This window comes from Liolophura sinensis, chromosome 12, assembly GCF_032854445.1.
Source record: "Liolophura sinensis isolate JHLJ2023 chromosome 12, CUHK_Ljap_v2, whole genome shotgun sequence".
Lineage (NCBI taxonomy): Eukaryota > Metazoa > Mollusca > Polyplacophora > Chitonida > Chitonidae > Liolophura > Liolophura sinensis.
This window is the reverse complement of record NC_088306.1, coordinates 1718635-1738436: the sequence shown is the minus strand read 5'-3', so window position 1 is coordinate 1738436 and position 19802 is coordinate 1718635. Positions and strand designations below refer to the sequence as shown.

The following is a 19802-nucleotide window of genomic DNA, read 5'->3' as shown; positions in this document are numbered from 1 at the left end:
TCAAATTATAAAAACCAGAGTATCGGTACAGAAAAAATAACAAAACAACAAAAAACAAAGGAAAAAAGTAATCAAAGCAAGAGTAAATTACCATACAGATAACCTTACTTAATGTACCTGCATATACACATAATACAGTCAAGGGCATGACTGTTTTCTAACCTGCTACAATGTTTTTACACTCGACATGTTTTGTATACTGATTAGACATACATGTAGGTCTACCTTCATCTGCCTAACCACACAACCCACGCCATTGGGTTTCTTATATTACAAAGAAAAAAGAACAGTATTAGCTTCCACTTTCTTTCTTTTTCAATGTTCACAGGTTGAAATGTTAACCACTGAAAGTGCCATTTTGGTCTCATTCGCAACAAAGCGATCTCCTGGCGGCATAATGCTGCCTCACTGCAATGACATGCTGGAAACAAAGCTGGTACTGACACCGGACTGACTGGAACTTATCTATGTCACTTGTATCCTGAGGCAATTTACATGTACAAGACACAGACATGAATCCATCACCTTTATAACATTCCTTCACTTTGGTATAATTGCTGCCTGCATGCAGAACTTAATCAGATCTCTATTCAATGAGACCATTTTTTCATTTTTTGTCTTTCGCACACATGCAGACTGCACGCACACATGCAGACTGCACGCATACATGCACACATGCAGACTGCACGCATACATGCAGACTGCGCACATACATGCAGACTGCACACATACATGCAGACTGCACACATACATGCAGACTGCACACATACATGCAGAAGTAAAGCAAACTTGCAAATTGCCAATGCTTATTCCATCATTTTACAGATAGCTTTAAATTATGGCAGAGTGAAGCTTCCACATTCTACTAATCAGCCATGTTTTCTCTTTTTTTTTTCATTAACCTCTCACATAGTACAAAAATAGTCCTTCACATCTTTCATTGCCATTTCACAATGATGATTAATTTCAACACATTAATGACTGAAACCCTGCTTCACGTTAATTACTACATTTCCGAGTAGCTTCTAACTTTCCTTGAAATGAACATCACCAATACCATGAATAGGCTTCACGTCAAGAAATGTGAAAAACAAAGACAGAAAAAAATATGGAACAGAATTTTCTCTTCCAGCATTACATTTAAGCACCTCCAAGCAAACATTCCTTGCGTCTCACATATACTGAAAATGGAACAGTTCAATGACAATTAAGCACAACGGCATGGTTAATACCATTTGCATTTTGGTGGGTGACAAGAGGATGACAATGAACACAAGAACTCCACTGTTACTGACAGCAGCTTCAATGAAAACGATGGATAGCACGACAATCGAATGACAAATATTTGTATGATAATTTTAATGTTTCTTCCTTCATCTCTTCACCCGTCGGCATCTTCAAATTGACCCTGGTCCATAGGTTCTTCTGATCCCTGCTCGGGCACTGCCAAGAGACATTTAAATTGTTCATTAGCTCCCCGCATTATACAGGATTTGACTACAGACATCTGTCAGACCAGAATAACCATATGCCAAGACAGGAAACACAGCATTCATTTATTTATGGATTCATTTGATCGTTGTTTACACGCAACACTCAAGAATTTTTCACTTACATGCCAGCCAGTATTGTGATGTCCATGTTTTTATTCTAATGGAACTTTACACAATATGCAAGAATATTTCACATATACGAAGGTGACCAGCATTATGGTGGAAGGAAACCGGGCAGAGCCCGCTGAATACTCATGACCATCCGCAAGTGGCTGCCACACCTTCCCAAGCACGAAATAAAACCATGTCATTAAAATGATTGTGCTGTCAAAAAATCTTGCAAGACTGCTACATGAAATACAGCAAAACTGTCGTCATGTGCTTCCAATTATCTAATCACATCATTTCTCACTTCCACATCACAATACTGTCTCACCTGGATCTGACATCACACATGTACCTGTATCTAATCACACCATTTCTCACATCCACATCACAATACTGTCTCATCTGGTTCTCACATCACACATGTACCTGTATCTAATCACACCATTTCTCACATCCACATCACAATACTGCCTCACCTGGTACTCACATCACGCTTGTACCTGTATCTAATCACATCATTTCTCACATCCACGTACCTGTATCTAATCACATCATTTCTCACATCCACATCACAATACTGTCTCACCTGGTCCTGACATCACACATGTACCTGTATCTAATCACACCATTTCTCACATTCACATCACAATACTGTCTCACCTGGTCCTGACATCACTCATGTACCTGTATCTAATCACACCATTTCTCACATCCACATCACAATACTGTCTCACCTGGTCCTGACATCACTCATGTACCTGTACCTGTATCTAATCACACCATTTCTCACATCCACATCACAATACTGTCTCACCTGGTCCTGACATCACTCATGTACCTGTACCTGTATCTAATCACACCATTTCTCACATCCACATCACAATACTGTCTCACCTGGTCCTGACATCACACATGTACCTGTATCTAATCACATCATTTCTCACATCCACATCACAATACTGTCTCACCTGGTCCTGACATCACTCATGTACCTGTACCTGTATCTAATCACACCATTTCTCACATCCACATCACAATACTGCCTCACCTGGTTCTGACATTACACATGTACCTGTATCTCATCACACCATTTCTCACATCCACATCACAATACTGTCTCACCTGGTTATGACATCACACACGTACCTGTATCTAATCACATCATTTCTCACATCCACATCACAATACTGTCTCACCTGGTCCTGACATCACGCTTGTACCTGTATCTAATCACACCATTTCTCACATCCACATCACAATATTGCCTCACCTGGTCCTGACATCACATGTGTACCTGTATCTAATCACACCATTTCTCACTTCCACATCACAATACTGCCTCACCTGGTTCTGACATCACACATGTACCTGTATCTTATCACACCATTTCTCACATCCACATCACAATACTGCCTCACCTGGTACTCACATCACACGTGTACCTGTATCTTATCACATCATTTCTCACATCCACATCACAATACTGTCTCACCTGGTTCTGACATCACACATGTACCTGTATCTAATCACACCATTTCTCACATCCACATCACAATACTGTCTCACCTGGTCCTGACATCACACATGTACCTGTATCTTATCACATCATTTCTCACATCCACATCACAATACTGTCTCACCTGGTCCTGACATCACGCTTGTACCTGTATCTAATCACACCATTTCTCACATCCACATCACAATATTGCCTCACCTGGTCCTGACATCACATGTGTACCTGTATCTAATCACACCATTTCTCACTTCCACATCACAATACTGCCTCACCTGGTTCTGACATCACACATGTACCTGTATCTTATCACATCATTTCTCACATCCACATCACAATACTGTCTCATCTGGTTATGACATCACACACGTACCTGTATCTAATTACATCATTTCTCACATCCACATCACAATACTGCCTCACCTGGTCCTGACATCACACATGTAACTGTATCTTATCACACCATTTCTCACATCCACATCACAATACTGTCTCATCTGGTTATGACATCACACACGTACCTGTATCTAATCACATCATTTCTCACATCCACATCACAATACTGCCTCACCTGGTCCTGACATCACACATGTACCTGTATCTTATCACACCATTTCTCACATCCACATCACAATACTGTCTCATCTGGTTATGACATCACACACGTACCTGTATCTAATCACACCATTTCTCACATCCACATCACAATACTGTCTCACCTGGTCCTGACATCACACATGTACCTGTATCTAATCACACCATTTCTCACATCCACATCACAATACTGCCTCACCTGGTCCTGACATCACACATGTACCTGTACCTAATCACACCATTTCTCACATCCACATCATAATTCTGTCTCACCTGGTCCAGGGGCCTCCAGCTGGATTTGTCCGTTTGGATGAACATGTGGGTTATCCCCCCTGGCCATAAACATCTCCTCTAGTCTGTCCAGGGTTGCCTGCCCTTGCTGAGTCAGCTCAGCCTCTTCTGCATCTTCATAATACCCATCTGTGGAGAATGTTTAAATATGTAATATGATTTATTGATATCATATATTCTATTTCTGTGTTCTTCGATGCCATACTCAAGAGTGTCAGATCACTAGAAGAAACCAGGATGCCCGGCATAAACCACTGACCTTTGGCAGGTTACTGAGAAACTTTCCCAAATGTGATGTACATGTGCAGATGTACACACCATACTGGTTGAAGACAAGTGGTCTATAATGAACGAAAGACAGTGAAAACAGCCATGCATACTGATTGATGGCAAGGACTCAGAAGTAGTGTGACCCGGGGAATGTACAAATTTCCTCACAAAGACCAAATCTGAACTTGCGACTCGTGTGTTGCTGTGATGAAAGACAACCATTAACCCACTAGTTGAGTGTATCATGGGACTGATGTTTCACACAGTCGTCAGGTTTCAACTTGTACAGTGATTGTCTAGTTAATTAATACAGATTGGGGGGGGGGGGGATGGGGCACAGTTAGAGATACACAGATTATGTGTACATCTAACCTAGTACACTTCCATCAAACACGTCTCCAAATTTGAAAGCACAATGGACCCTGAAAAACCGGGATTTCCTTACATGACGCGTCAGATTTTGTGGAGAAAGACAACATTTACTTCTCAATTTGAATGTTATAGTATTGATTATTTGATCACCACTCATAAAGTCATGGCCTTCATCCCGCTTGCGTACAGACTCGTTACCATGCTTACCATCGTCACCATCAGAGAAGGAGTCCTCATCATCTGGGTGTAAAGCTTGACAGTCTGACATCGCCTCAAACATAGCATCCACTGAAATTACCATCAAATGACAAGATACACAAATATGTTACCCATCGTCATGACTGCTTGGCCAATGAAAGAAATACAGACGATTTGAGACTGTATGTAGGTACATTTTGATGACAGCAGCATTCAGAGCAGGAGATTTAGATATCTTTCCCCGGGATTGCAAAGTGATCTTAGACTAAAATCAAAATTTCCATCATCAAACTTGGTACTGTATGTTCCTTTCTGTTATTTTAGCTCAAAATTTATTTTACAACAACTTACCCAGAATTTATTTTGTCAAACAATATTTAGAACTTGTTACATACGAAATAACAATTTTAAAGTGATCTGAAATGTTGTCACAAGTCTTAGATTGCTACGCGATCCCAGAGCCAAATAACGATTCCACAAAACCATTTCTGACTCAAGTCAAATTTTGAAACATGATCTTAAAGCTTACTGTTGGGCTTTGGAAATTGAAATTTTGGCCTAGAGAATGATGTGACTACATTTCAACAACTAGTATCAAAAAGTAAGCATCGTAAAGAGTTTTTCAGTTTTGACAAGTCAGAAACAGAAATTGTGGAATGGGCGCCCACAGGATGGGAATCAGGGAATCAGACTCGTAATGAGTCTCATAATCCAAAACTTGGAGAAACTCCTTAAAAAAGTCACAGTCAAGTTCACAGTTTTATTATAGTAGAATACACAATATTTCACACCGTGAAATTCCCACAATTTGTTACATCAAACTGTTATAAACATACACATCTTCACTTAGAGCAACTACTTGGTGGAACAGATTTGGACTAGATTAAGAAAAAAAATCCATCTAAATCCTGTTAATAATGACAAAAATGAAGCCCTCAATTTAAATGTAGAATAATAAAGTGAGGAGAAAGATACAGTTAATGAAGATGTTTCCGATGTCATTTAGGTGAAATATTTGTAAGTGCGGCATAAAATAACTACTGTATCAAGTACAGTGCGTACTTTACCAGCGGGCACGATGTCCTGTGTCAGCCGTGTAGTGTACTTACAAGTGTCTTTATCAGCGGATACAATGTGCTGTGTCAGCCGTGTGGTGTACTTACAAGTGCCTTTATCAGCGGGCACAATGTGCTGCATCAGCCGTGTGGTGTACTCACAAGTGCCTTGATCAGCGGGCACAATGTGCTGTGTCAGCTGTGTAGTCTACTTACAAATGCCTTTACCAGCGGGCACAATGTGCTGTGTCAGCCGTGTAGTGTACTCACAAGTGCCTTTATCAGTGGGCACAGTGTACTGTGTCAGCTGTGTAGTCTACTTACAAGTGCCTTTATCAGTCGGCACAATGTGCTGTGTCAGCTGTGTAGTCTACTTACAAGTGCCTTTATCAGTCGGCACAATGTGCTGTGTCAGCCGTGTAGTGTACTTACAAGTGCCTTTATCAGCGGGCACAATGTGCTGTGTCAGCCGTGTAGTGTACTTACAAGTGTCTTTATCTGCGGGCACAATGTGCTGTGTCAGCCGTGTAGTCTACTTACAAGTGCCTTTATCAGCGGGCAAAATGTGCTGTGTCAGCCGTGTAGTGTACTTACAAGTGCCTTTATCAGGAGGCACAATGTGCTGTGTCAGCCGTGTAGTCTACTTACAAGTGCCTTTATCAGTGGGCACAATGTGCTGTGTCAGCCGTGTAGTGTACTTACAAGTGTCTTTACCAGCGGGCACAATGTGCTGTGTCAGCCCTGTAGTGTACTTACAAGTGCCTTTATCAGTGGGCACAATGTGCTGTGTCAGCTGTGTAGTGTACTTACAAGTGCCTTTATCAGCGGGCACAATGTGCTGTGTCAGCCGAGTAGTGTACTTACAAGTGCCTTTACCAGCGGGCACAATGCGCTGCGCCAGCCGTGTAGTGCACTTACAAGTGCCTTTATCAGCGGGCACAATGTGCTGTGTCAGCTGTGTAGTGTACTTACAAGTGCCTTTACCAGCGGGCACAATGCGCTGCGTCAGCCGTGTAGTGTACTTACAAGTGCCTTTATCAGCGGGCACAATGTGCTGTGTCAGCCGTGTAGTGTACTTACAAATGCCTTTACCAGCGGGCACAATGTGCTGTGTCAGCCGTGTAGTGTACTTACAAGTGTCTTTATCTGCGGGCACAATGTGCTGTGTCAGCCGTGTAGTCTACTTACAAGTGCCTTTATCAGTCGGCACAATGTGCTGTGTCAGCTGTGTAGTGTACTTACAAGTGCCTTTATCAGTGGGCACAATGTGCTGTGTCAGCTGTGTGGTGTACTTACTAGTGCCTTTATCAGCGGGAACAATGTGCTGTGTCAGCCGTGTAGTGTACTCATAAGTGCCTTTACCAGCGGGCACAATGTGCTGTGTCAGCCCTGTAGTGTACTTACAAGTGCCTTTATCAGTGGGCACAATGTGCTGTGTCAGCTGTGTAGTGTACTTACAAGTGCCTTTATCAGCGGGCACAATGTGCTGTGTCAGCCGAGTAGTGTACTTACAAGTGCCTTTACCAGCGGGCACAATGCGCTGCGCCAGCCGTGTAGTGCACTTACAAGTGCCTTTATCAGCGGGCACAATGTGCTGTGTCAGCCGTGTAGTGTACTTACAAGTGCCTTTACCACCGGGCACAATGCGCTGTGTCAGCCGTGTAGTGTACTTACAAGTGCCTTTATCATCGGGCACAATGTGCTGTGTCAGCCGTGTAGTGTACTTACAAATGCCTTTACCAGCGGGCACAATGTGCTGTGTCAGCCGTGTAGTGTACTCATAAGTGCCTTTACCAGCGGGCACAATGTGCTGTGTCAGCCCTGTAGTGTACTTACAAGTGCCTTTATCAGTGGGCACAATGTGCTGTGTCAGCTGTGTAGTGTACTTACAAGTGCCTTTATCAGCGGGCACAATGTGCTGTGTCAGCCGAGTAGTGTACTTACAAGTGCCTTTACCAGCGGGCACAATGCGCTGCGCCAGCCGTGTAGTGCACTTACAAGTGCCTTTATCAGCGGGCACAATGTGCTGTGTCAGCCGTGTAGTGTACTTACAAGTGCCTTTACCACCGGGCACAATGCGCTGTGTCAGCCGTGTAGTGTACTTACAAGTGCCTTTATCATCGGGCACAATGTGCTGTGTCAGCCGTGTAGTGTACTTACAAATGCCTTTACCAGCGGGCACAATGTGCTGTGTCAGCCGTGTAGTGTACTCACAAGTGCCTTTATCAGTGGGCACAGTGTACTGTGTCAGCCGTGTAGTGTACTTACAAGTGTCTTTATCAGTGGGCACAATGTGCTGTGTCAGCTGTGTAGTCTACTTACAAGTGCCTTTATCAGTCGGCACAATGTGCTGTGTCAGCCGTGTAGTGTACTTACAAGTGCCTTTATCAGCGGCCACAACGTGCTGTGTCAGCCATGTAGTGTACTTACAAGTGTCTTTATCTGCGGGCACAATGTGCTGTGTCAGCCGTGTAGTCTACTTACAAGTGCCTTTATCAGTCGGCACAATGTGCTGTGTCAGCTGTGTAGTGTACTTACAAGTGCCTTTATCAGTGGGCACAATGTGCTGTGTCAGCTGTGTGGTGTACTTACAAGTGCCTTTATCAGCGGGAACAATGTGCTGTGTCAGCCGAGTAGTGTACTTACAAGTGCCTTTAGCAGCGGGCACAATGCGCTGCGCCAGCCGTGTAGTGCACTTACAAGTGCCTTTATCAGCGGGCACAATGTGCTGTGTCAGCTGTGTAGTGTACTTACAAGTGCCTTTACCAGCGGGCACAATGCGCTGCGTCAGCCGTGTAGTGTACTTACAAGTGCCTTTATCAGCGGGCACAATGTGCTGTGTCAGCCGTGTAGTGTACTTACAAATGCCTTTACCAGCGGGCAAAATGTGCTGTGTCAGCCGTGTAGTGTACTTACAAGTGTCTTTATCTGCGGGCACAATGTGCTGTGTCAGCCGTGTAGTCTACTTACAAGTGCCTTTATCAGTGGGCACAATGTGCTGTGTCAGCCCTGTAGTGTACTTACAAGTGCCTTTATCAGTGGGCACAATGTGCTGTGTCAGCTGTGTGGTGTACTTACTAGTGCCTTTATCAGCGGGAACAATGTGCTGTGTCAGCCGTGTAGTGTACTCACAAGTGCCTTTACCAGCGGGCACAATGTGCTGTGTCAGCCCTGTAGTGTACTTACAAATGCCTTTACCAGCGGGCACAATGTGCTGTGTCAGCCCTGTAGTGTACTCACAAGTGCCTTTATCAGTGGGCACAGTGTACTGTGTCAGCCGTGTGGTGTACTTACAAGTGTCTTTATCAGTCGGCACAATGTGCTGTGTCAGCTGTGTAGTCTACTTACAAGTGCCTTTATCAGTCGGCACAATGTGCTGTGTCAGCCGTGTAGTGTACTTACAAGTGCCTTTATCAGCGGGCAGAACGTGCTGTGTCAGCCGTGTAGTGTACTTACAAGTGTCTTTATCTGCGCGCACAATGTGCTGTGTCAGCCGTGTAGTCTACTTACAAGTGCCTTTATCAGTCGGCACAATGTGCTGTGTCAGCTGTGTAGTGTACTTACAAGTGCCTTTATCAGTGGGCACAATGTGCTGTGTCAGCTGTGTGGTGTACTTACTAGTGCCTTTACCAGCGGGAACAATGTGCTGTGTCAGCCGTGTAGTGTACTCACAAGTGCCTTTACCAGCGGGCACAATGTGCTGTGTCAGCCCTGTAGTGTACTTACAAGTGCCTTTATCAGCGGGCACAATGTGCTGTGTCAGCTGTGTAGTGTACTTACAAGTGCCTTTATCAGCGGGCACAATGTGCTGTGTCAGCTGTGTAGTGTACTTACAAGTGCCTTTATCAGCGGGCACAATGTGCTGTGTCAGCTGTGTAGTGTACTTACAAGTGCCTTTATCAGCGGGCACAATGTGCTGTGTCAGCCGAGTAGTGTACTTACAAGTGCCTTTACCAGCGGGCACAATGCGCTGCGCCAGCCGTGTAGTGTACTTACAAGTGCCTTTATCAGCGGGCACAATGTGCTGTGTCAGCCGTGTAGTGTACTTACAAATGCCTTTACCAGCGGGCACAATGTGCTGTGTCAGCCGTGTAGTGTACTTACAAGTGCCTTTATCAGCGGGCACAATGTGCTGCACCAGCCGTGTAGTGTACTTACAAGTGCCTTTATCAGTGGGCACAATGTGCTGTGTCAGCCGTGTAGTGTACTTACAAGTGTCTTTATCAGTGGGCACAATGTGCTGTGTCAGCCGTGTAGTGTACTTACAAGTGTCTTTATCAGTGGGCATAATGTGCTGTGTCAGCCGTGTAGTGTACTTACAAGTGCCTTTACCAGCGGGCACAATGTGCTGCACCAGCCGTGTAGTGTACTTACAAGTGCTTTTATCAGCGGGCACAATGCGCTGCATCAGACGTGTGGTCTACTTACAAGTGCCTTTACCAGCGGGCACAATGTGCTGTGTCAGCCGTGTAGTTAACTTACAAGTGCCTTTATCAGCGGGCACAATGCGCTGCGTCAGCCGTGTAGTGTACTTACAAGTGCCTTTATCAGCGGGCACGAAGCGTACGTCAGTGGTCACCTGATCATCTTCATCTGATGAAGAGGACGAGGATTCATCTCCTGCTGCAGATTCTTCTGTAAACAAACAACCATAATTTTCTTATGTCCTCTTTGAATCTGTTCTCATATACCATAAGGATATGGCACAGATTTTATTCACTACCTCTGTCAAGGACTGGAGGATGTATTTCTCACAGAATAAGTTATTCACAGATTTGTATGGACTTCCGTGGATAGGTGGGCTTGGGCATAACACTTTGGTGGTGATCTGGATCTGGAACATATGAACCTGATGAAAGGGTTCAGCATATGGTGGTTTTCATCAGCATATGATGGATTTATCAGGATATGGTGGTTTTCATCAGCATATGATGGATTTATCAGGATATGGCAGGTTTGTCAGGATATGGTGGTTTTCATCCTGATAATGATGGATTTATCAGGATATGGCAGGTTTGTCAGGATATGGCAGGTTTGTCAGGATATGGTGGTTTGTCAGGATATGGTGGTTTTCATCAGCATATGATGGATGTATCAGGATATGGCAGGTTTGTCAGGGTATGGCAGGTTTGTCAGGATATGGTAGGTTTGTCAGGATATGGTGGTTTTCATCAGGATATGGTGGTTTTGTCAGGATATGATGGTTTTGTCAGGATATTGTGGTTTTTGTCAGGATATTTATTTATTTATTTGATTGATGTTTTACGCCGTACTCAAAGAGGACAGGAAAATATGATTTTACTGAATCTCACTTGATTACTCACTACATAAAATATATCATCTTTTTTTTTTTTTCAAAAAGTATCAAATTTTCAGTTGTTAGTTTTATCAGTGCGTTTAATTACACTGACTATTGTGGTTTCATGCCCTACTCAGAGGGTATGTCGCATATATGATGACGGGTCAGTATTTCAGTATCAACTGGGAATTGAACCGAGCACCTCTGGGTAACAGTCTTATGTGCTGACCACAGTGCACTCAAGTCAATTCCAGTTCCACTCATTTTTGACACTGCCATCAATAGCCTTCACATCGAAAGACATAATAATTGCCAAAACTTTTTAACCATTTATTTGAAAAGTAAATAAATGTTGCTTAGATGCATAACTGAAATTCATGCCCACATACGGTACTACAAATTTGTCAACACAGTGATCAGTTGAAGTGATCGACACCCGGCACGGGAAAATACATGTATGTCAAATCAATTATTACACGAGTGCTCTTCTTGCCAAACTGAGTCCCCTTGCCCCAGTAAAAGACAGTAAATTCTCATGTCTGTAGAATATGGTGGTTTTCATCAGGATATGGTGTTTTTGTCAGGATATGGTGTTTTGTCAGGGTATGGTGCTTTTTACCAGGGTATGGTTTATTCTTTACTCAGGATAGAGTGGGTTTTTCATCAGGATATGTTTTTTTCTTTAATCAGGACATGATGGTTTTTGACACTATACAGTGGTTTTGTACATTTCATATCAGATATACTCAAACTAAGACACTGATCCCATGAGTGTCCCAATCAGAAAATAACATGCAGGAGTTACCTGGCAGTTTTCCTTCCACCATGAGGTAGAGGCACTCATGTGGAAAGGCCGTCAGGTCCCGTGACACTGCGTGCAAGCTGATCTTCTTGTACTCCAGAGTAAAACCCTGCCCAGCATCACTTATCCATGACACACAGCTGAAATTAAGCATAACATGAGTTGTTAAAATACTGATTGATTTGCTTATTGCTTAGTGTTTAACCCACGCTCAAGAATTTTTTATTTATATGACAGTGATTAGATGGAATGGTGAAAACCGGATTACACGGTGTAAACTAGACAAACCTGACTTTAAGCTACAGCGAAAACTGCCATAAGTCCATCTAAATGCAATGAGTGTCCCCTTTGTCAAATATCATGCTGTCATCGATGCTCTGGTTTTACTCTCGGTGCAGTAGTCTATTAAGTTCCCTTTCAGTTCATTATGCCTGTACTGTTTCCTGGTTACAGGGGTCTGGTGCTCTCACCAGGTATCAATAACAAACATTCAAACAGCAAAGAGCGGAGTTGTGGGCTTTGTAAAGACTAGGTTCGGGTTTAAGAGTTGGTTTCCACATTCTTATTGATATCATTTTCTTTTCCATGGTCACATGTTTTTACTGACTTTTCATTGGCTAAACAATGAATAAGAAACATTCAGCATACGCAAAGAGTTCGTGATACTGTCATCCATGAGTGTTCAGTGATCACCTAGTTGTGGTACATATTTTCACTTCATTGTACTACCTCTTGGTTCATTGTGAGAAGCTGTGGATTCGAACTTCCTTCAGACATCATGTTGGGTCTGTAGTTCCACTACTTGACCAATTCAGCTGTCATGAGAGAATGTGTTTTTTAAACGTGTTTAAGGCAGATAAACATGGTAATGGTAGAATGCGCATGTAAATTTGTTCGAACTACGTCTGGAAAGGGTTTCCTCCATAATTAGCAAGCCCCACTCTGGGCAGACTGAATGTGTGACATAAGTAGTGATGCGAAAGCTAAACGTAAACACAACCTAGTCTTTACAACAGCCTAATATAAATGTATAGGACTAAGGCATGGAGAGTAAAACCATAGCAGTGAGGACAGTGCCATGTTGATAACTAGTCACACGTAACCAGTCTTACCTTTCTGTGATGTACAACGATCCACTGCCGTAGGATTTATCTCCGATAAACGCCTGCGTGCCGCTCTGATTGAGTCGCACACCATCCGTGGGAGGAGGGAACGATCTTAGAATCACAACCATCTTTGGAACAGTAAAAAAAACGCCGATCAAGAGCAATGCTTTCACCCCTCTCCAGATGTACAGGTGTTGTTGTTGTTGTTGTACTCTGATGACAACGTACGACAGGTGATCAGCTTACACACGATGTCCAATTGACTGTCCTTCTTAGCAACAACAATACTGTCTTTGCCTTGCAAAATTGATACAATTGTAGGTGATGTCAAGTAAAAATTACTCTAATTAACACCCTCTTGTGAAGATAATCACATGCTGTTTGCCTGCAGCGCCAAAAACGTGCGCACGTCGTTGTCAGTCATTATAACCAATGAAATCAGCTCATTTTCGTCACTTCCTCAGAACCATAAAAGTAGATCTGAACACATATTCGGAAACCGAGCAAGGCGTCTCTTATATTAATTGCAATCTTATCTCGGAATAACATAACTGTTAAAAAACCTAGCTGATAGATAAGTTTCTTTACCTTTATCATTTTCGTTCACGCTGGGATTTTGATAGATCTATATATTAATACCAGGCTCAACTGTATTTTTCGTTTCATTGCGAATTTCTCGTAGATTTTGCACTCTCAGGTATCGGTATGGTATCCAATTTTTCAATTGATATACTTCGTCCACTTAAGAAGGACCTTGGCGCCAATTATAATTAAGTTTAATTAGCATGGCTGAGTACATAAACCAAACTAATTACCTTGGATTCCACCTGGGATTTAGATAGACGTCTGTCTTAATCCCAGTATGACCTTTCTCAAGTTTCAACTCTTGTGTCAATACTGCTTAAGAAAGGGTCATGGATCAATAAGCTTCCTAAAATCTTTTTTGTCCAAAACTTGTCGTAAGTTATTCTATGTGGCTTTATCATATAGGATCAACCCTTCATTGGTAGGCCTAACAAGACCATGCTCAAGAATGTTTCACTTATGAGACGGCGACCACCATTGTGGTGGGAGGAAACCGCAGGAGCCCGGGGGAACCCACATCCATCCACGGGTTGCCGACAGACCTGAACTATTTGAACTCTTTAACACAGTGAAAATCCACAAAGCCACCGCTTTCTACAAATTTCTCAATGGTTTCTACCCAGATTACATGACCAATCTTTATAAAAGGAAAAACCATCATGAAAGACAACTTCGTTCAGCCAGCAAACAACAGTTAACCATACATATCCCAAATTCGGAATTATAAATCCAACATTGCAGTTATAAATTATAAGTTTTAATTATTACATTAATTTGTTTGGGGTGGGGGGGAGGTGGCGGTTTTGTCTTCAAGTATTTTGTTACTGTTAATCTGTATCTCTTGTATTCACATATGTCTGACTACTGTTGTATACAATTTATCATATTTAGGCCTACTGTATATTAACATATGTGTGATCTTTTTTAAACTGGTGATATTATATATATATATATATATATATATATATATATATATATATATATATATATATATATATATAATGCTCAAAACGATGCCTTCATTCTTTTTCTGCTGTCATACTGTTTGTCCTTAGGCCCATGTCTTTTTGTTGTTGTTGTTGTATTTACACATATCTGACTACCACCTATATTTATCCTAACTACCACTCTGTATGGACATACGTATATGCGACTGCTCTTTTCAGTGTTGAGTGGATGTGTGAATGAGAGGGCCACAACATCATTGAAAACTGTTAACTGCTTCTCTTGCAAGATTCCAAGATTTTTGCACATTATATGCCTTCTTAGTTCTTTAGTAGTTTGTGTTAAACGTCGTTCTGGTAATTGGCCTTGCAATTATTGACCTGAAAAGTCCATCTTGGTTGACCGGATACATTCAAGTACGATCAGCTGTATTTGGCCTGACTTTATCAACCCTCTGTACATAAAGTTCATCAATCTGCCACTTCATCAACTTGCAAAATGACTCCGTCACACCAGTACGTCGCATCATCGTATCATGGTAAAATACCAGAGCATCACCACTCTGGCATATCTGGACGATCGCACATGCATGAATCACACCAGTACGTCGCATCATCGTATCATGGTAAAATACCAGAGCATCACCACTCTGGCATATTTGGACGATCGCACATGCATGAATCACACCAGTACGTCGCATCATCGTATCATGGTAAAATACCAGAGCATCACCACTCTGGCATATCTAGACGTTCGCACATGTATAACAAAGCTATTGAAGGATCTACTTCTTAACGATAAAGCTCATTTACAATTCAAATATTTTGATTATATTTAATTCCGTGAAGAAAAATAATGTAAGAAAAATAAAATTTATTTATTTTTAAGCCGTACGCAAGAATGTTTTATGATACGACGGCGGACAGCATTATGGTGGGAGGAAAGCGGACAGAGCCCAGGTAAACCCACGACCATCCGCAGGTTGCCGCAGACCTTCCCACGCACGGCCAGAGAGAAAGCCAGCATGAGCTGAACTTTACAGCGACCGCATTGGTGAGAAGCTCATGTGTCATCACGCTGCGCTAGCGCGCTAACCACGTAGGCCCCCTGTAAGAAAAATAAGAAGATATTTTACAATGGCCTTTATCCCGATGCACATTTCATTGTGTACTCTTCCTTTAAAATGACGTTTAGGTGCTGTGAAGAAAGTAAAAAAAAAACACCTTTAGAAATCGATCACTCTCTCAGCTAATTTTTCTGAAATATGTAGGCAAAGTTTGATATTCGCTTTTAACATATTGCATTGAAACCACCGATTGGAGAGTCTCTGCTGGAAAAATCCTGGTCACAAATATGACATCATATGTGCTTTTTCTCCTTCTTGCATTTCTTCAGCAAAATGAGACTTACAGCCATGAACCCCGAAGTCCCCCGAAAACCATGTCCCATATCGATACAGAGTAGTATACGAAGAGTGTTACAAGGGTAAGTTAGCACGTGACAATGATGAAGAGGCATTTGGGGGGTGGGGGGGTGGGGGGGGGGGGGGGGGAAGAAAACAGCACACGGATCAGAGACATCAGACTTCATGGGCTTCAGCCTTTTTAAAGATGACTAGACATAATTTGCTATTGGTGGCAGTGATGTATAACGAAGAAGGTGGTACATGCGCTGTAAGCAGGATGAGATAAGACAAACAGTGGAACTGTTTCTCAAGGGCTTACATTTCCGAAACCTGAAAAATGGCTTCAGTTTACAATATTAAAATACATACAACCACAGACAACCCTTTTTCACAACAATAACAAGAAATCTTATCTTTTCTGCGTATAGTTTCCTACGAAATTTAAGATTTCTGAAATGTCCGTATTTGTCAATGACTTCAACAAGCGTCCATACATACAAATATGAAACCAAGAATAATGGACCTAAACACAGCAAATGGCAAGGTAGTATTGCCAACCTTGCTTATCAATAGCCCACTTAGTTTCAAAGAAGTTAAATAATTTAATCCCTGAAAACCTTGAGGTGGTAAAATTTGAAGGCGGTTACGCTCTGAAAGTAATTGCATCAGGCTTTTTAGGTCTTTAAACACTTTCACGTACAGCGAACTGATGGAATTGAACCTCAGATCGAGCGTGTGCTGATTATAGAGCTCTGAGAAAGTATTATTGGGAATGTAAGCAATGTCATTCCTGTGCAGACGGAGAGTGAGCAGAAAAGAAAATCTGTGTAAAGAAGAATTGACGAGATTTATCCTATTCTCTTAAAGAAGGAGGACTCTGGTTGACGACGGGAGGTCTTCGGGAAATTCCGTGAGGTTGGCAGCGCTACAGTGTACGGCATAGCCTTGACGCGAACACACTGGTCCGATCCTTTACACTTTTGCTTCCTGGGGCAAGAATATTGATAACAGTGGCGGTCACAGACTTTATACCAAGGAATACAGTAAGACTGTGCACATTTACACATATACCAGGACATTCGTAGAGCTCACAACTTTTCAAATGCGTACCGTCGCGACAGTAGAGAATGTCGCCTTGCTCATTCCGATCAAACTGACACATTTTCGCTCGGTTCATACACGTGACCCGATCCCGATGACATCATGACAATTTTGACTTCTGGCAGTGTGGCGAGAGGTCATTTTTGAGAAGCCATCCTTTATCAATGAACGAATAATATGATAGTTTTATGTTTACTGAACTCGCCCTAAGGGCACACAAACCTCTGCCACATTTCCACGCCCCAGTCACAAGCCTCCTCGTCAGACCTATCCAGACAATCATTTACAAAGTCACAATCATTTCTTCTCTCTAAGAATGCACTGTTTACTGCCACGTCGGAACTCGTCCGACAGACATGCTCTTTGATAACATCCGGTTTCGTCACTTCCGTCTCTGCAGTCAGGCCAGAAGTCGCACACATCTGACATCAAGATAAAGGCGCCGTCCTCGCAGGAGAAGAAAAAATCGTATTTTTTTTTTTCGTATCGTTGCCGCATAACGATTCGTCTTCACCACCTAGAGAGTCATATTGCCCATTGCACATTCTAGAAATATATAAGCAAGTGCCGTCATGGCAGCGGAACTGGTGGTCAAGACAGGTGGTGAACAGGGGAACTGCCTGTGATTCATAAAGAACAAATGCAATCAAAGCTTCATTTATGACGCAGATCGTTGAGTTATCAACATAAAGACTCTCAGTTTTAACTGATACTGTCGTAACTGACACACACCGAAGATTCCCTTCATTATATCTCAAATTTCCATCGCCGGGGCTGACTCCCCATAGCTTAAAGTAACACAGTAGCATGTCCCTGACAAAATCAACACCGTTTGCAATTTGCACTAGGCGTCTGCACATAACACTGGGGTCTTCCATGACTGAAAGCTTGTGGACACATTTGTGTCTTTTGAAATCAAACTGTAACATTTTCCTTACATATAAGTCCAGTTTTCCGACAACTATACAGAGTCTTGACGACTGGTGTCTGGGTGACGTTACCCAACCTGTGGACGTCCGAGTTAACCTCAAAGGTTCAATTGCTGTAGGCATTCTCTTTCTCAATTTGCCATTTGCCGAAGTATGAAGGACTATAGTTACGACAGAAACACCCAATCTTTCTCCACTTTGTTGAGAAGTAAGCGTTTCTGGCGGCTATGGCGACACAGCGTTTATTCGTCTCTGAAACAGACTGATGTTCTGGGGTCTATTGGTAACGCCGGTTTGTGCGATAGATTGTCGTTGTCCTTGTCCCAGACATGGAACCAGTCAGCCACAGATTCGGGATTGTCGTCTGTCCACCGATAAACACCGGGCTGAGAAGAGCGAAGTGCGAAAGTCATATAAGAGGACGAAATGCGTTGTGATAGCCAGATGACATGAGAAAGAAAATGTGCATTCGTTGATCCCTGGATTTATTTGCAAAATAAGCCTGACTAGATGTGAAATATATAACGGGGAAAACTTCGGAGGAGCGAAACTTACGCAGAGAAAAATGGAGGAAAACATGTTTTCGTCTTTAAGCATTTATTTCAAGGATGTAGTTAGGCTGAGATAACCAGATTATGTATTTATCTATTCATACTTAAGAATATTTCAATTATGCAACGGCGACCAGCCTCCTGGTAGTTGGGAGCCCGGCAAAGCCTCCAACATGAGCAGTTTGCTGACAGACCTTCCCACGTAGGGCCGGAGAGGAAGTCAGCATGACCTTGATTGAAACTGAGAGCGACCGCACTGATGAGGTACTCCTTAGTCACTGTGCTGTGCTACAACACTAACCACTCGCCCACGGATTCAACACTTTAGGAAACAGGGTGGCTGGACTTGTTTTTATTTGATGACAACACATGAGTAATGCTAGAAAACTGACAATTAATCAATTGCAATTATTAGATTAATAGAGATAAAGCCATTGTTCTCGGCGGCATCAAATTGCTACCTTTAAAGTGCTTGCATCAACAGTTAGAATAAATGAATTAAATTGACAAATTGAGACCGGACATTACTGGCGAAGTGTCACCATTTGCCGAATATCACTGACGTCGTTACTCGTTTTTAATCTTCTTGGTGTATTATTTATTTAAAATGGTAAAAATTCTCTATAGTTTATCAGGCCTGGTAATCTGCTGCTGGCTGGTCTCCTCCCCAGTCCCCCATTTCTGCCTGAATGATATTTTGTAAGGAAAGACCTAAGCTATTCTCGACAATATATAGCGAAATGAAGCTACATGTATATTGTAAGGTAGACTAAGCTAATGTGCCAAGCATACTTCAGTAGTATAGAATAGGCCGAACGTGTCGTATTGCTGAGGAACAGGTATGTAGTTGGGTCCGCGCTCCCCTGAGCGCATGCGCGAGGTACGCCAACTGACCAATGAGCGCAGCTCCTTCAGCTCCATGTCGGGTCAAAACGGATGCATGGGTGCGCGCCAAAACAGACCAATGGGTGAGCTCCATTTCGTTCGCGCCAAAACTGACCAATGAATGAACTCCATTCGCACCACACGCGTGAGCGAGTCCTTTAGACGTGACGGACCAACGAGCAACCACGCAGTCTCGGTGTGTTGCTATGACGAGCGTTACAAACCTTAACGCAAGAGATTGTGATTCAAAAGTAACGGACGATTACGTCTTTCGCGTTAATATGTAAGGATCTCATACTA

General features: G+C 42.7%; 1 protein-coding gene across 2 annotated transcripts; it reads right to left on the bottom strand.

Moving 5' to 3' along the window:
• Positions 1-398: 398 nt before the first annotated feature.
• Positions 399-13511, bottom strand: LOC135479201 (methylosome subunit pICln-like). 2 transcript variants are annotated; one of them, XM_064758991.1, is made up of 6 exons: positions 13108-13511; positions 11999-12135; positions 10431-10529; positions 4849-4929; positions 3982-4128; positions 399-1443 (listed from the first exon to the last, which is right to left on the bottom strand). In XM_064758991.1, exons 1-6 carry the CDS (start codon positions 13227-13229, stop codon positions 1382-1384), a joined length of 648 nt encoding a protein of 215 aa, XP_064615061.1. In that variant the 5' UTR covers positions 13230-13511; the 3' UTR covers positions 399-1381. The 2 variants fall into 2 exon arrangements, with proteins under 2 accessions (XP_064615061.1, XP_064615062.1); XM_064758992.1 differs by having other exon boundaries at positions 10431-10526.
• Positions 13512-19802: the final 6291 nt, after the last annotated feature.